This window comes from Cetorhinus maximus, chromosome 7 (genome assembly GCF_964194155.1).
Source record: "Cetorhinus maximus chromosome 7, sCetMax3.hap1.1, whole genome shotgun sequence".
Lineage (NCBI taxonomy): Eukaryota > Metazoa > Chordata > Chondrichthyes > Lamniformes > Cetorhinidae > Cetorhinus > Cetorhinus maximus.
Genome location: NC_135885.1, coordinates 147,951,177 through 147,968,852, shown reverse-complemented (window position 1 = coordinate 147,968,852; position 17,676 = coordinate 147,951,177). Strand labels below are relative to the sequence as shown.

Below are 17,676 nucleotides of genomic sequence, written 5' to 3'. Positions count from 1 at the left end.
TTCAGTTACCTGAGAACTCATTTTGAGTGTGCAAGCAAGTCATTTTCGACCCTGAGGGACTGCCTAAGAGACAGACAAAGAGGAAAGCAAGGGCCTTATGATGGGAGGGTTGGTTTGGTGATTACTCTGTACATTGAGATGGGACGCAACAAGAATATGGAAAAATTAGGAGTAATACACTGAGTTTTAATGAGTACAAATAATGCATTCTTGTAACTGTAAATGGAAAAGGATGCAGTAGGCACACTTTCCTTCAAAAGATGGCAAACTAATAGGAAAGAGAGTCAAGATAAATAGGTCATTTTCAGGTTAGCAAATTGTAACTAGTTGGAATACCACAGGGATCAGTGGTGGAGCCTCAACTATTACACTCCATATTAATGACTCGGATGAAGGGACCGAGTGTATTGTAGTCACATTTGCTGACAATACAATGATAGATGGGAAAGCAAGTTGTCAGAAGAGCACCGAATCTGCAAAGGGACATAGACAAGTTAAGTGGATGGGCAAACATTTGGCAGATGGAATATAATGTGGGAAAATGTGAGGTGTCCACTTTGGCAGGAAGACTATTAAAGCAGAATGTTATATAAATGGAGTGGGACAGCAGAATGCTCTGGTACAAAGGGATCTGGGTATGCTTGTATATGAATCTCAAAATGTTAACAAGCAGATGCAGCAAGTAATTAGGAAGGCAAATGGCAACAGGCCTTTCTTGCAAGGGGGATTGGGGTATAAAAGTGGGCAAATCTTGTTATAACTGTACTGTGCATTGGTGCAACCATACTTGATGCACTGTGTACAGTTTTGGTCTATTTAATTAAGGAGGGATACACTTGCATTGGAAGCAGTTCAGAGAAGGTTCACCAGGCTGATTGTTGGGATGAAGAGGTTGTCTTATGAGGAAACTTTGAGCAGGTTGGGCCTATACTCATTGGAATTTAGAAGAGCGAGAGGTTATCTTACTGAAACAACGCCTCTGGGGCAGGTGATGGCGTAATGGTATTGTCGCTGGACTAGTAATCCAGAGGCCCGGGGGGATACTCTGGGGTTCGAATCCCGGTAGATGGTAGAATTTGAATTCAACAAAAGTCTGGAATTAAAAGCCTAATGATGACCATGAAACCATTGCCGATTGTTGTAAAAACCCATCAGGTTCACTCATGCCCTTTAGGGAAGGAGGTCTGTCGTCCTTCTACATGTGACTCCAGACCCACAGCAATGTGGTTGACTCTGAAATGGCCGAGCCAGACACTCAGTTGTAACAAAACGCTACAAAGTCACAAAAAAGGAATGAAACCGGACGGACCACCCGGCATCGACCCAGGCACCGGAAATGACAACTGCAATCTCAGCCCTGTTGACCCTGCAAAGTCCTCCTTACTAACATCTGGGGACTAGTGCCAAAATTGGGAGAGCTGTCTCACAGATTAGTCAAGTAACAGCCTGACATAGTCATCCTCATGGAATCATACCTTACAGATAATGTCCCAGACACCACCATCACCATCCCTGGATATGTCCTGTCCCACCAGCAGGGCAGATCCAGCAGAGGTGGCAGCACAGTGGTAAACAGTCGGGAGGGAGTTGCCCTGGAAGTCGGCAACATCGACTCTGGACCCCATGAAGTCTCATGGCATCAGACCAAACATGGGCAAGGAAACCTCCTGCCCATTACCACGTACCACTGATGAATCAGTGCTCCTCCATGTTGAACATCACTTGGAGGAATCACTGAGGGTGGCAAGGGCGCAGAATGTACTCTGGATGGAGGAATTCAATGCCCATCACCAAGAGTGGCTCGGCAGCACCACTACTGACCGAGCAGGCCAAGTCTTAAAGGACATAGCTGCTAGACTGGGTCTGCGGCAGGTGGTGAGGGAACCAACAAGAGGGAAAAACAGACTTGGTCTCATCCTCACCAACCTGCCTGCCGCAGGTGCATCTGTCCATGACAGTATCGGTAGGAGTGACCACCACACAGTCATTGTGGAGACGAAGTCCCGTCTTCACATTGAGGATACCCTCCATCGTGTTGTGTAGCACAACCACCATGCTAAATGGGATAGATTTCAAACAGATCTTGCAACTCAAGACTGGGCATCCATGAGGCGCTGTGGGCCATCAGCTGCAGCAGAATTGTACTCGAACACAATCTGTTACCTCATGGCCCAGCATATCCCCCACTCTACCATTACCATCAAGCCAAGGGATCTACACTGGTTCAATGAAGAGTGCAGGAGGGCATGCCAGGAGCCACACCAGGCATACCTAAAAATGAGGTGTCAGCCTGGTGAATCTATAACACAGGGCAACTTGCGTGCCAAACAGCATAAGCAGCTAAGCGATCCCCACAACCAACGGATCAGATCTAAGCTCTACAGTCCTGCCACATCCAGTCGTGAAAGGTGGTGGACAATTAAACAACTCACTGGAGGAGGAGGCTCCACAAATATTCCCGTCCTCAATGATGGGGGAGCCCAGCACATCAGTGCAAAAGGTAAGGTTGAAGCATTTGCTGCAATCTTCAGCCAGAAGTGCCGAGTGGATGATCCATCTCAGCCTCCTCCAGCCAATTTGATTCACTCCACGTAATATAAGAAATGGTTGAAGGCGCTGGGATACTGCAAAGGCTCTGGACCCTGACAATATTCTGGCAATAGTACTGAAGACTTGTGCGCCAGAATTTGCCGAGCCCCTAGCCAAGTTGTTCCAGGACAGCTACAACACAGGCATCTACCTGGCTATATGGAAAATTGCCCAGATATGTCCTGTACACAAAATGCAGGACAAATCCAACCCGGCCAATTACTGTCCCATCAGTCTACTCTCAATCATCAGTAAATTAATGGAATCAACAGAGTTATCAAGTGGCACTTGCTTAGCAATAACCTGCTCACTGATGCCCAGTTTGGGTTCCGCCAGAGCCACTCAACTCCTGACCTCATTACAGCCTTAGTTCAAGCATGGGCAAAAGAGCTGAACTCCCGAGGTGAGGTGAGAGTGACTGCCCTTGACATCAAGGCAGCATTTGACCGAGTGTGACATCAAGGAGCCCTAGCAAAACTGGAGTCAATGGGAGTCGGGGGAAAACTCTCCGCTGTTTGGAGTCATACCTAGCACAAAGGAAGATGGTTGTGGTTGTTGGAGGTCAGTCATCTCAGCTCCAGGACATCACTGCAGAAGTTCCTCAGGGTAGTGTCCTCAGTCCAACCATCTTCACCTGCTTCATCAATGACCTTCCTTCCATCATAAGGTCAGAAGTGGGGATGTTCGCTGATAATTGCACAATGTTCAGCACCATTCGTGACCCCTCAGATACTGAAACAGTCCATGTCCAAATGCAGCAAGACCTAGACAATATCCAGGCTTGGGCTGACAAGTGACAAGTAACATTCGCGCTACACAAGTGTCAGACAATGACAATCTCCAACAAGAGAGAATCTAACCATCGCCCCTTGACATTCAATGGCATTACCATCACTGAATCCCCCACTATCAACATTCTGGGGGTTACCATTGACCAGAAACTGAATTGGACTAGCCATATAAATACTGTGGCCACAAGAGCAGGTCAGAGGCTAGGAATTGTGCGATGAGTAACTCACCTCCTGACTCCCCAAAGCCTGTCCACCATCTACAAGGCACAAGTCAGGAGTATGATGGAATACTCCCCACTTGCCTGGATGGGTGCAGCTCCAACAACACTAAAGAAACTGGACACCATCCAGGACAAAGCAGCACACTTGATTGGCACCACATCCACAAACATTCACTCTCTCCACCACCGATGTACAGTAGCAGCAGTGTGTGTACCATCTACAAGATGCATTGCAGGAATCCACCAAGGCTCCTGAGACAGCACCTTCCAAACCCACAACCACTGCCACCTAGAAGGACAAGGGCAGCAGATACATGGGAACAGTGCCACCTGGAAGTTCCCCTCCAAGTTATTCACCATCCTGACTTGGAAATATATCGCCGTTCCTTCACTGTCGTTGGGTCAAAATCCTGGAACTCCCTCCCTAACAGCACTGTGGGTGTACCTACACCACATGGACTGCAGCGGTTCAAGAAGGCAGCTCACCACCACCTTCTTAAGGGCAACTAGGGATGGGCAATAAATGCTGGCCCAGCCAGCAAAGACCACATCCCATGAGTGAATTTTTTTTTAAATTCTGAGGAGGCTTGACAGGGTAGTTGTTGAGATGTTTCCTCTTGTGGGGGAATCTAAAATTGGGGACACAGTTTAAAAATAAGGAGTCTCCCATTTAAGATGGAAATGAGGAAGAATTTCTTCCCTGAGGGTTGTTAATTTTTGAAATTCTCTTCCCAGACAGCAGTGGAGGCAGGGTCATCGAATATATTCAAGGATGAGTTGGACACATTTTTGATGTGCAAGGGAGTCGAGGGTTTTGGAGGCGTGGCAGCAAAGTGTAGTTAAGGCCACAATCAAATCAGCCATGATCTTATTATGTTATGCTTCAGTTATACAGGGCATTGGTGAGACTGCACCTCGAGTACTGTGTGTAGTTTTGATCTCCTTATTTAAGGAAGGATGTAAATGTGTTGGAGGCAGTTCAAAGGAGGTTTACAAGATTGATACCTGGAATTGATTTGATCAACTGGGTTGATTTATGAGGAAAGGTTAGTCAGACTGGGCTTGTTTCCACTGGAGTTTATAAGAGTGAGGGGTGTTTTGATTGAAGTATAAAAGATCCTGAACGGCCTTGACAAGGTGGAAATGGAAAGGATGTTTCCTCTTGTGAGTGAGTCCAGAACTAGGGGGCACTGTTTTAAAATTAGGGGTCACTCTTTTAGGACAGAGATGAGGAGAATTATTTTCTTTCAGAGGCTTGTGCGACTTTGGAATTCTCTGCCTCAGAAGGTGGTGGAGACAGGGTCATTGAATATTTTTAAGGCAGAGGTAGATTGATTCTCTTGCCTAACTAGAACCTAAGGCTATCGGGGTTTGATGGGAATGTGGAAATTGAAACACAAGATGATCAGCCGTGATCTTATTGAATGGTGGAGCAGGCTCGATGGGCCGAATGGTCTACTCCTGTTCCTATTTCTTATGATCTAAGTTTTCAGGCTCTTGAGGAAGTGATTAAAAGCAAACATACCTTAAGAGTTACTGTAAATACCAACACAGTGAAAACTAGAGTCCCAAATGTCCAGTTTCCAAACATCTGAAAAGATAAGTTTTACAGATTTAGAATAAATCAGCAAGCAGATGGGTTTTATTATATTATCCTCTATGTGTAAAAGTTACACATGGAACTACAGCATTCCCACTCCAGATACACACCAAAACTAATGGACTGTTTCAAAGTAGTCCACGCGCTTTGATTATAGAGCTAAATATTCGACTTCAACACTAGCATATCAATAAAGTGTTTGGCAAGTTGTGTGTGGTGATTGTAACTTGGAGATGGTTTCGGTTAGGTGGGGAATTAGGTAACCATAAAACCAATCTGGTAACATCAATTCAAACCCTAATCTATATTAACTTTTGGGTATCATTCAGATTCTGTTGGTCAGCTGAGGCAGATGTATGGAGGTGGCTACCTGGTTATCCACCAGGGATAGGTGTACAGAGGCAGTTCAAAGAATCGTAGAATGATTACAGCACAGGAGGCCTTTCAGCCCAATGTGATCTGCTGGGCTTCTGAAGGAGCAATTCACCTAGTGCCACTCCACTATCTGTTCCCTGTAGCCCTGCAAATCTTTCCTTTTCAGATAATGATCCAATTTCCTTAAAAGGCCCGAAATGACTCTTCTTCCACCACATTTCAGGCAGGGCATTCCAGATCCTAAACACTTGTTCTGTGGAAAAGTTTTTCCTAAAATCACCATTGCTCTTTTTGCCAATTACCTTAAATATGTTCCCTCTGGTTCACAATTCTTCCACCCATGGGAAACTTTCTCCCTATGTGCTCTGTCTAGATCCTTCAAGATTTTATTAAATTATTTAAATTAAATCTCCTTTCAACTTTCTCTTCTCCAAGGAGAAGAGTCCCAACTTTTCCAATCTATCTAAGTAACTTAACTTTCTCATCTGCATTCTAATGCCTTCACATCCTTCCTAAAGTGTGGTGCCCAGGATTAGATGCAATACTCCATCTGAGGTCAATTGCAATGTTTTATTCAAATTTATCATAACTTCCTTGATTTTGTACTCTATGGGCGGAATTTTCCATTGCCACCAAAGTCAATGGAGTTTTGAATGACTTGCTGCATTCTGCAGCCCCTCACCCACTGCGTCGGGGCAGGAAAATTCTGCCCTATGACCCTATTAATAAAGCTTATCATACTGTATGCTCTATTAACCATGCTCTCAACCTGTCCTGCCACCTTCAATGATTTATGCACATATACACCAAGGTCCCTCTGCTCCTGCATCCCTTTTAGATATGCACCCTTTAATTTATATTGTCTCTCTGTATTCTTCCTACCAAAATGAATAATTTCATAGTTCTCTGCAAAAAATTTCATCTGCCACTTGTCCACCCATTCCACCAACCTCTGACCTGGTTTCCTGGTTATCTGGCTGCCCAACCCAGACACATGGATAGAGATGGTTACTCAGCTGCACGCAGGTGAGGATCAGGCTGTTTAAGAGGTCATTCAGGTTAAGTTGTGGATGGAGGGGGTGGGTGGAGTAGTGAAATGGTGGTGGGGAGAGGGGGGGAAAGAGTTCAACAGAGTCTTGCAGGGGGTGTCCAAGGCAGCAAGGGCATAACACATTACTTGTGAGGTGCTTTTGTGGCCCTTCGCTCCATCTATTCGGGCCTCCATATCTTCTGTGATAGCTATTACTGAGCAGGGTCCTAATAACATCATAGGTTGTCATGAAGAGATATTAATGTCAATAATGTTATTGGAAATTACTTTTAAATTGGAATTGTAGTAGGGTCTGTGTCTATGTGTGTGGCTTAATTGGATTAAAGCCAGCTAGCCTGGGTGCTTTGATGTATAGTAGTTTTGAGATGTTAATTAGATAAAGGTAAGGAGAAAGTGTAAATTTGCATTTGTTCAATAACCAAAAGAATGAGTAAAATCTTGCACCTAGCTGGAAGATGCCAAGCAATACATTTATATTACTAATAAAATCGGTGGAATGAAGGGATATTATTGTTAGGAAAATTAAAAACCTAGTAATACAATGGAAATTTTACATTCAAAGGAAAAGCTAGGTATAAACAGAAAGAAGTTTGTGTCTCTAAGTCAGAGGCATTTAAGGTCTAACCAGTCTGTAAGCCCTACAACTGTGTCTGCAAAGGAACCAAACTGCAAAGAACCTAATTTTGAATTCGTAAGGTTAAATGTACTTTGCCTGGTGTCTGTTTAAAGGCTTTGCCTTGGTGAAGATTTAACTTGGAGTGATTAATTTGGGGATTTGTTTAAAAGTTATTATGGTAGTAATTTGTAGATGCGTATGTGTTTAACTTTTTGTTAAAGTAATAAATGTTTAATTTAGTTTTATATATAAAAAAAAACCTTTGGAGGCTTGGTGGTCTTATTCCTGAATTCTCAAACATCTCAATCATACTAATTGAAAATATAGGTTATGACAGTTGTTCAAGTTTCCCTCTGGGATTTAAACAACTCAGCCTTTACCAACTGCTGTGTCATAACAAGGTGCATACTGGGGTCTTATCAAGGAGGATCTTGACTGAGTGAGGTGATGCCTTGGCCACCTAAAATCAAGGGACTAGTTCAAGTGGCCAGGCAGAACTGGGGCACAAACAAAATATTAAATTTCACAGGATACATGGAATAAGATGCCCAATGATTCTGCTGGTATTCTATTGCATTGGACTATGGTATTGTAATCGCACACCAGCGAGCGACTGTAATCGCACACCAGCGAGCGACTGTAATCGCACATCACTGAGCGACTGTAATCGCACACCAGCGAGCGACTGTAATCGCACACCAGCGAGCGACTGTAATCGCACACCAGCGAGCGACTGTAATCGCACACCAGCGAGCGACTGTAATCGCACACCAGCGAGCGACTGTAATCGCACACCAGCGAGCGACTGTAATCGCACACCAGCGAGCGACTGTAATCGCACACCAGCGAGCGACTGTAATCGCACACCAGCGAGCGACTGTAATCGCACACCAGCGAGCGACTGTAATCGCACACCACCGAGCGACTGTAATCGCACACCACCGAGCGACTGTAATCGCACACCACCGAGCGACTGTAATCGCACACCACCGAGCGACTGTAATCGCACACCACCGAGCGACTGTAATCGCACACCACTGAGCGACTGTAATCGCACACCACCGAGCGACTGTAATTGCACAGCGATTAATGTTGATTTGAACTTTTTCTTTACCTTTTCTATTATCCAATGTTTCTCTTTACTCTTTTCCCACAATGACTGGAGAATAATTCTATATCAGATTGGGTAGCCTACTTAATAAGACTCTGTAATTTTAGGGGAGAAAATATTTATGCCAAAAATAAGATTACAACCACTAACAAACCCACAAATGCCTTTGAGGAACAGGGTGTACTCAGTAGTAATCACATCAGCCAGGAAGTATCCAATGCATTTTATCCAAAACTGGGATAAAGAAAAGGTGAAAGAGAGAGAAATCTTACCATGTTCAAGTTGCCCCTCATTAGCTGGTGTTAGAGAGAGAAGCAAAAGGCAAAAGCAAAAAAATACAAGACAGAAAATAAACAAACAGGGCAAAAAAAACCACAGAATTGTTTAAGTAAATTAAAAGGCATCAAATCCACAACTGAAATATTACTGAATGACTAACAGAGCAAAAAAGAGAGCAGGTAATGGTCAGAGTACATTATATTTTCTCTGGGCAGGTATAACATATCTTCATGGCCATGCAATAGAGTTAACTGTAAAATTCAAGAGCCATTGAATGATCTATGTAAACTATCAGAGATATATTTCTACAATAATAGCATCAATAGATAGGAAGAATGGTAGACCATTAGAGCTAGTTCAGCTTATTCCTACCTATTTGAGGGAGTATACTAACCTGTCCATTGCTGGTCATGGTCGAATTGTCAAATAGAAAGTAAGCACCAAAGAAAAATACCACAGCATCAAATACTCCCAGGAATGTCCAGTAAAGGAACAATTTGCAACACAACAAGGAATTTTTGGCAATGTCCCTGGTAGTTGAGAAGAAAAGCATTAAAATTGTATTGTTTGCTCAGAAAATTCAGCTGAACTCTATATATATGTAGATATATATATATATACACACACACACACACGTGACAGGATTTTCCTTTTGATTTCAGCAGCACTCTTCATTTTACAGTATTTTAATTTGTTTTTGATTTATAAGTGAAACTGGCAAGGCGTCATTTATTGGTTTGAACAACTGTGTAGCTCGCTAAGGATATTAAAAGTCATTGAAAAGCGTGGGATTCAAGTGTAGATCAGGCCAGTGTAAGAGAGAAGATTCAACCACTGAAAGGCATTAGTGAACCAGATGAGTATTACAATAATTGGACTGCTTTCATGGTCTTTGTTCTCTAGCCCAAGAATTATCAGATTTATAGAATTCAGTTTCACAATTTGCCTCAGTGAGATATTAACACAAGCCCCAGCTCCTAGCCTCAGATAACAGCCATTGCAACGCTGTAACATTCATTGTCCAATTAAAATACACTATGCTTTTTGAAAGCGCAAAATGCAGATCATTAGGTGAAGACGAATTTCCCCACAGTATTTTCAGCTCTCAAGATACAACATGATGAACAGTATGCTTCATTATGCAATTGTTTTACAATTCCTTAGCTCAGTTATATTCCACCTCATGCATGGGGAAGGACAAAGAGTTGAAAGAATTCAGAGGTATAAGCTTCTATTTAGCATGAGTCTATTTTTTAGAGGAGATTTTGTGTTGTGGGTTTACTTTTGGGGTGTCTATTCTTAGCAATACAAATGCATCAGAGCCAAGTTAGAAGAAACCTGAAGGTTTTTTGGGGGGCACTTTCTATAGTCCATTAATTCATATTAGTTGGATGGAAAGATCACAGGAAGTGGGTATAGAATCAGAACTTAAGATTCCAATCAGCCTTTACCACAGAGACTGCAGCGGTTCAAGAAGGCAGCTCACCGCCACCTTCTCAAGGGAAACTAGGGATGGGCAATAAATGCTGGCCCAGCTAGCGAAGCCCACATCCTGAGAATGAATTTAAAAAAGTCCTGCACTGGTTATTAACTCTTCAGCTGGGGCTATCTATCCAATTCCATTTCCTGCTGTTTATTCACTTCCCATTTAAATAACGTCTGCCTTGCCAGCCCCTTGTGATAAAACATTCCCAGTTCCAATAACATTTCTCCTAATTCTCCCTTCATTCTTCCAGTGAAAATCTCCAGCCTATGTTCATGTATTACCCATTCGTCAGCCAATGGAAACACTCTTTCACTGTTTACCTGATGAAACATCAGATAAAATAGTCACATCTCCTTAGCCATCTCTGGGGATTAAAAGGAACAACTTTTTGTGCCCTGCTTCCTAAACCCTAACCTCTCAATCCCTGGATGGAATTTCCCCCTCTCACCAGCGGCAGGGTTTGTGGCAGGTGGGGGCGGAGAATATGCTGGGATGAAAAGAATTGGATTCCTGACGAGAAATGATGGTGGAAAGCTGCGGTTCTGAGCGTCACGGTGGGTTCCCTTTCCTGCTGAAGGTTGTCGGGAACCAAATTTACATGTCAGGAATGCTAACTAAAACAGCAGCAGGCTGGAATCACCCCCACCCCGACATATCTTCCGCTACACCAGCAGGAATTCACGACTGGACGAACCTGGTGTGCACATGGCGAGAGAGTTTAGATCACTTATCCGAGAAGCCACAGCCTGGAGCACTGGAGGACCACACAATCCCAGGTGTGTCAAAGAGTCGACCAGGGTGTGGGGCAAGGGGGGATGTTGGAAGACACAGGCGATGGGGAGGGGGTTGGAACACACATGGACGGTGTTGGAAGACACTAGGGGGGTTGGGGGGGGGGTGCAGTTGACCAGGAAGTCTTGGGGGGGACGAACCAGGAAGGTTTGAGATGGCCAGGAGGCTTGGGAGGGGCGGATGGATTGTTGTTCAGAGGGAGGGGGGTGAGCTGTCAATGCTGGAATCTTGGGGGGCAAACTGAAGGTGCTGGTGATCGCTGGCCACTGTGATTGTGAGAGGCAGCAGTGGGATGTGGGAGGGTGAGGGTCAGGGTGTGGCGGAATGTTTCTCAGTGGTTGTGTTGTTTACAAGAATGAGAATTTTCACATGGATATGGGGAGTGGGCAGGGTCAGGGTGGACATGGGGGTTGTGACAGGTGTGGGCTCAGCGAGGAGGGTAGGCATTTGAAGGGTAATAGTGATGGGCTCTAGGGCGATGGGGGGAGTTCAAGAGTAACTGATGGGAGGGTGAAGGTAACACCAGGGTGGGGTGATTGATGGTGTTGGGGGTGTAGGGCGTGGGTTACAGGAGGGGGGTAAAAGGTCTGGAAGGTCGGATGTGCATCATCCTGGGGCACAGGCAGATCAGGATGTCGATGCCCTCGATGTCCAACACAAAAGCCTCGAGGTGGGAGGAGGGTCATTGGGCGGGTGGAGCTGAAGGTCAGTTCAACTGGACAATTGAAGGAGAATCCAGACGATCTATCCCAACAGGCAAAGGTCTCTCTATAGGGTCCAGAGGGCAGTGGATGAAAGGAGAATACTGCAAGTGGGAGGCTTCTCACACATGGCTTGCATGAGCCTTGGCAAAGAATGATGCCTCAATGTACAGGCATATTTCAGAGGGACATAGACCCAGCCTTGGCCACCCCTCCTGAAAAGGAGGTGGATGTGCACAAGATGCAGCAAGAAAAATCCATAGGCCTCATGATGTGAAATGGTTCATATATTTACAAGGGTGCTAAAACTATATACAGTGATTGTACACCCATGCCACCAGTGTTAACTTAATACTTCTTAACTTTTCTTACCCTACCGCTACGTCTAGGTGCTTCCCCGACATCCACAGCATAGGTGGAGGCAGCCTGCTGACTACTATGCCCTCTTGTCAGTGATGACTTTGGCGGGCTTCCTTTGGAGGGTTGAGGCCTGGAGAGTCCCAGCCTTCTTTGGGTCTCCTGTTCTGGGGGAGGTGCACGCTCAGTGGTCTCAGATGCTGGAGTTGATGGGGGCACAGCCAGAGGGGACCTGGAATGCATGGGCGCCCTTGGAGTCTCCGGTGTGGAAGCCCTCGGGGTATCCACCTGATGCTCCTCTTCCCTTTCGGTACCTGAGGGCCCCCTCTCTGACTCCTTGAGAAGGGGTACCTGGACAGAGGTCGAGGTGCCCCCTCCCTCTCTCGTCTAGCCACTGCACAAGCTTACCCATGGATAAAGCAATGGATTGGAGGTTAGTATGCGTATCCAGCTGAAATTCCACATTCTGCCGGACCAGGGTCTCCATGGCATCCGCCATCCTCCCCATGGAGCCCCTCCATGTGTTTAGATGCTGGAGCAATGACATCAGAGAGCATGCGGACACACTCCTCCATCTCTTGGTGCCACTCTGTTGAGGGCCTGACACCTCTGCCTGATATTCCCCTGCATCTCCTTGATACTCCAGTATCTTTTCCAGGACTGATTCCAGAGTCTCATCATCGAACTCTGGCTTAGTAGGGGCCTCCTTAGCAGTCCTCCGAGTGCCAGAGTGCCCTACTGTGGACACGTGTGTGTGAGGTGACCAGCAGAGTATGGACCCGAGCCTAAGCAAGATATATCACACACCGAGGTGTGTGCCTCTGGGCTGATGGAGAGTGCAGGTGAATGCTATGATGGCTTTATAGGTATGAAGAAATGCTCGTCATCATCGGTGCCGTCCTGGGGGCTGGGGCTTACTTCTGGAGCAGGGGCTGGCCCACCCCTCTTCCTACTGGCACTTTGAATGGAGAGAGTAGAGAATGAGTGACAGCCTAGACTGCCTCCTACATTGCACAGAGCCTCGGCCGCAGCTTCCAATTTTCCGAGATTAAGCATGCTTCCTCACTGGATGTGCTGTCATGATCCTCTCCTCCCAGCTCAGCAGCCTGCTGTTCAAATTGTGTGAGGGGCTGGATCTCAGGCATTCCCCCTCCCTTGCCTGTTGTACCTGTCTTCTCCTCCATCTAGATAAATGGTTTGTGAGCACTTCTGATGCAGGAGCAAGCTGCAAACTGCTAAGACGTGAACTCCTAACTCCCCAAAGCCTGGCCACCATGCGCAAGGGACAAGTGAGGAGTTTTGAGGGTATACTGTCCACTTGCTTGAGTAAGTGTAGCTCCAACAGCGCTAAGGAAGCTGGACACTGTTGTAATATTGTGTGCAGTGGTGTCTTAACGATGAGATCTTGAGACTTGTATATTTAAACATGAACCCTTTATTGTTAGCCCTTAAGTAGGTATGGTCATGCATGGAGCTGTTGCCTCCATGCAAGCTGGTTACAGAATGTTCTTTCTAAACTGTTCTCTCAGTCTATTACCATGTGACGCTTTACATCATACCATGGGCAGGGCTATTCTCCAGTTCCACATTAACCCTTGCTCTGCAGAGCATCTTTACATTACAGTGGCATGCAGCCACATTCATCATACAACATTAAAGAAAACTTTCCTTTCCAATGGGGTATAACTATTTGTAATATAATCTTTACTTGCTATCCCTGTGCCCACACCTCAAGTCTCTGACTTCATCAATTCAGATGGTCTTGAGGCTTTCGACATCTCAGTTGGTCACATTTAGAGGAATGGTAGTCTCGTTTTCATTTGCTTTTTGCGCTCCTTCGAGTTGTATTTCTCTTTATTAACAACTCGTCTGCTTTTTTCAGACACTGGGTTTGTCCCGTTCCTTCTCCAGGGAAGGTGTGCTCCATTCATTCCTAGAGTGGACTCAAATTTTCTTTTTCCGTGGTGTCTGCCATGTTCTCACTGGACATATACGTTTCACAAATGGAAACTTCATTCCTACTTGTTTCACAATTTCAGCCAAACACTTGTTTGCTGTTTTATTTTCAAATCCTTTTGCAAGCTTATGAATCTTCTCATTCAACTCAGATGTTTCTTCTTCTAGTGCCTTGCACTTCAGTGCCTGATTTACATTTTCCGATCTTATTTCTGATTTTCCATTCTCTGTCTGCACCAGAACTTTGTCCTTGTCCTCCGTTTTGGTTTCACTATCGGCCATGTCTGTCCCCAACAAACTCTTAAACTGCTTCAGTTCTGGAATTGTGCAACTCACAGCTTCATTAACCACTCATAGTTTGGAAAGTTTGACGGCTTTTCCATTCAATGCCTCCTCTTTTCCATTCAAATGCTTCTTCAGCTCTTCAGTCTGTTTCTTGTAGCTTTCAGTTTCCTCCTGGAATATTGAACACTGTTGAGTCTTCTCTGCCACTGGTTCCTCAGTTTGTTCGTGTGATGTTGAATTCATTTTTCTTCTCTTCATAATTTTCCAGAAGAAAAAAACTTGACCTGAGGGATTCTTGTAGCATGTGTAAGTCTTTCATCAGGTTTTCCATTTCTTTACGAAGCTCGCTTGTTTCATCTTGAGCCTTCCTGTAATTCAGTAGTCTCCTCGAGTTTCTTCTGCTGTGCTTCTATTCAGCTTTTTAAGACAGTCTTCATTTCTTCATCTTGGTGAATTGTTATGCATTTGATCTTGAAGGACAATCAATTGTTCTTTCAACTGTTCATTCTCCTGTTGCCCTTGCCGGATTTGCCCTCTCTCTGGGGTCTATTCCAATTTTCTGTCCATGGCTGTTTTCTTTTCTTGTAGTTTAAGCTTTAAATTGCGCTGCCTCTAGGGCTATGAGTGCAGTGACCATTTTGTTTTACTCAGGCAGTCTCTGCAGCTGTCGGTTTCTCTGTCTGTGACTAGCCCACACGTTTTCAATTTTGGCAGGCTCCGATCCGACCTTGAGCTTCCATTTTCTGAATTTTTTTAAAGAAAATACTGCATTTCTTTTCTGGGTGTTGAAAATGAATTTCAAGGCAATTATTTCTTTGTTTCTTCTGTTACTCCTGCAGGTCCGGTTTTCTGAATGTCCCACATTTTTCCTGGATCCTCACAAATGTGGGCCTTTTTTTTTAAAAAAGCTTTTTAAAACTGCAGCAATTTCTTCTCTGGGCTGCAAAGACTAATTGCAGGCCGATTCTTTAGGTTTTTTTAAAACCTTTGCTTTTCACTTGCAGCTCTCTTGTGGATGCAGAGCACTTGGGACCATCGCCTATATTAAAATGTAAGTACAGCTACTTTTTTTTGTATTTTTGTTCAGTATCTCGTGACACTGTCACTCAGGTTCTTGCAATTTTCTGCAATGCACTTCCACTCACTCTGGTGGATTCCTCACTTCCAAGTCAGTAGTGAAGCTTCTTCAACTTTTTCAAGTTTTCTTCTTAGGTGCGCATCTCTCTAGTTCAGCTTTAGTTGCTTTTAGTTTTTCATATGTTGAGATGCTGTTCTTGGTTCATGCATTTAGCTGCCACCTTTCATATCACCGTGGATCACCATGTCGGATTATGGTACTATCTCTGATGTGACATCTTGTAGAAGCGACCACCGCTGCCAACCATGTTGTAATATGGTGTGTAGCATCTCAATGATGAGATCTTGAGACATGTATATTTGAACATCAGCTCTTTATTGTTAGCCCTTAACTATTTACAGATGGTCATGCATGGAGTTGTTTTCTCCTTGCAGGCTGGTTACAGATTGTTCTTTCTAGACTGTTCTCTCAGTCTATTACCATGGGACTCCATACATCGTAGCTTGGGCGGGGCTATTCTCCAGACCACCGAGCCCCTTTACATTACAGTGGCATGCAGGCACATACATATAACAGACACCATCCAGGATGAAGCAAGCTGCTTGACTGACACCCAATCCAGCACCCTCAACATTCAATCCCTCCACCACTGACCCATAGTGGCAGCTGTATGTGCTAAGTGAAAGATGCACTGCTACTTCCCCCAGGCTACTTCCGCAGCCCCCTCCAGACCAGCTCTAGCAGCTAGAAGGGCAAAGGCAGCAGACGCATGGTATCAGCAGCATCTGCAAGTTGCCCTCTACTCCAATAACTCCCTCCCTCCACAATGGTTGTGCCTTCAGTGTGGCTGGGTCAGTTGCCTCCCCATCAGTAAACCACATGGCCTGCAGTGGGGCACTAAGACAGCACCCCAGCACCTTCTCAAGGGCTTTTAGGGATGGGCAACAGAGATGCTGGCCTTGCTATTGACACCCACGACCCATGACAGATTCAGAAAAATCGGGAGATGAGTTTAGAGAGCAGAGGGTTCACTTACCCTGACGGCATGGATTAAATCATTCTTCCATTTCCTGCACTGCAGGGCAGGGTAGTCCTCCTCTACACCCCTCTGGCACTGACCACCGTGGCGACCTCCTCCCAGGCCAATGTGGTGAGTCTGGTGTGCCTCCTGCTCCCATCCTTGGGAAAGAGGGCATCCCGCCCATCCTCCACGGCCTGGAGGAGAGTCCCCAGGGAGACATCGCTGGAGCGTGGGGCCAGCACTTGGTGCCTTTTTGAGGCGGTCTCAGTGCCCTGAGGTTTTGACATGCTGATCCACTGGCTGTCAGGGTGCCTTCTAAATACTGTGCCTGGACATGACGGCAGGGCACGTGACATCCTGCCTGCCCCAATGCCAGACATGGCACAAACCACACGCATGCATAATTAATGAGGTGGGGAGTGCACGATTGCACGGAATGGACTTCCCCTCACATCAGCCGGGAACTCTCAGTGTTCCCACACCCACCATGGAACTTACAGTGGGAGGGGAAAAGTCTGGCCCTGGTATCTCTTTAGTGAACCTTAACTGCCCCCTTTCCATGGCTCTAACATCCTTCTTATAATGGGATAACCAGAACTGACATAAAAACAGAAAGTGCTGGAAAACTCAGCAAGTCTGGTAGCATCTGTGGAGAGAGAAACAGAGTTAATGGCCAGGATTATCCGTGCCCGCTGGTGTCGGGTGTGTTCGGTGGTGTGAGGGGTCTATGTGGCGTGAGGGGGCTATGTGGTGTGAGGGGACCATGTGGTGTGAGGGGACCATGTGGTGTGAGGGGTCAATGTGGCGTGAGGGGTCTAATGTGGCATGATCAGTTCAACAACGGCGTGAAACCAGCTTGCCAGTGGCGGGCCACATTTCCCACCATCGGATGTCGGGAGCCTCATTGTAATACATTAGCATATCTTTATAAGGCCAGACCGTTGGATCATTCCTCCCCTGCTGGATCATCGCCCATGTAGGCGGGAAATCACGCCGACGTGTTTCACAACAGCACATAAGCGGCATGGACCTGGTGAGCTGCAATTCGCTCGGGGGTTCGAGGTTTGTTTGCCTATCTTGCTTCGGGCAGCACTCACAGTCATCAGCGCCAGGCTTCACAGACAGCACCACATCACTGTTAGGGGGGCTCACGGGCAGCTCTCTACCTACCAGACCAGCCGTAAGGCAGGGGCGGCTTTTCAATGGCTGCAGGGCTAGGGCTTGTTTGGGGAAGGGGGAGGTGTGGCCTCAGGCTGCAGGGCTAGGGCTTGTTTGGGGAAGGGGGGTATCCCAGGGTGTGTGTGGGGGACACATGTTGATCTGTGCGAATGGCCTGAAGATGGTGAGGGCTGAGGAGGCAGTCTCCA

General features: G+C 45.9%; 1 protein-coding gene across 1 annotated transcript in view; it reads right to left on the bottom strand.

Moving 5' to 3' along the window:
* atp11a (ATPase phospholipid transporting 11A) overlaps positions 1-17,676 on the bottom strand; it is a 236,397-nt gene that overhangs the window by 30,677 nt on the left and 188,044 nt on the right. Inside the window, exons 25-26 of the mRNA XM_078546099.1 lie at positions 9,028-9,163; positions 5,127-5,192 (exon numbers count right to left, since the gene is read on the bottom strand). Of these exons, the coding sequence (XP_078402225.1) occupies positions 5,127-5,192; positions 9,028-9,163 (202 nt within the window). The remainder of the gene's footprint in view (positions 1-5,126; positions 5,193-9,027; positions 9,164-17,676) is intronic.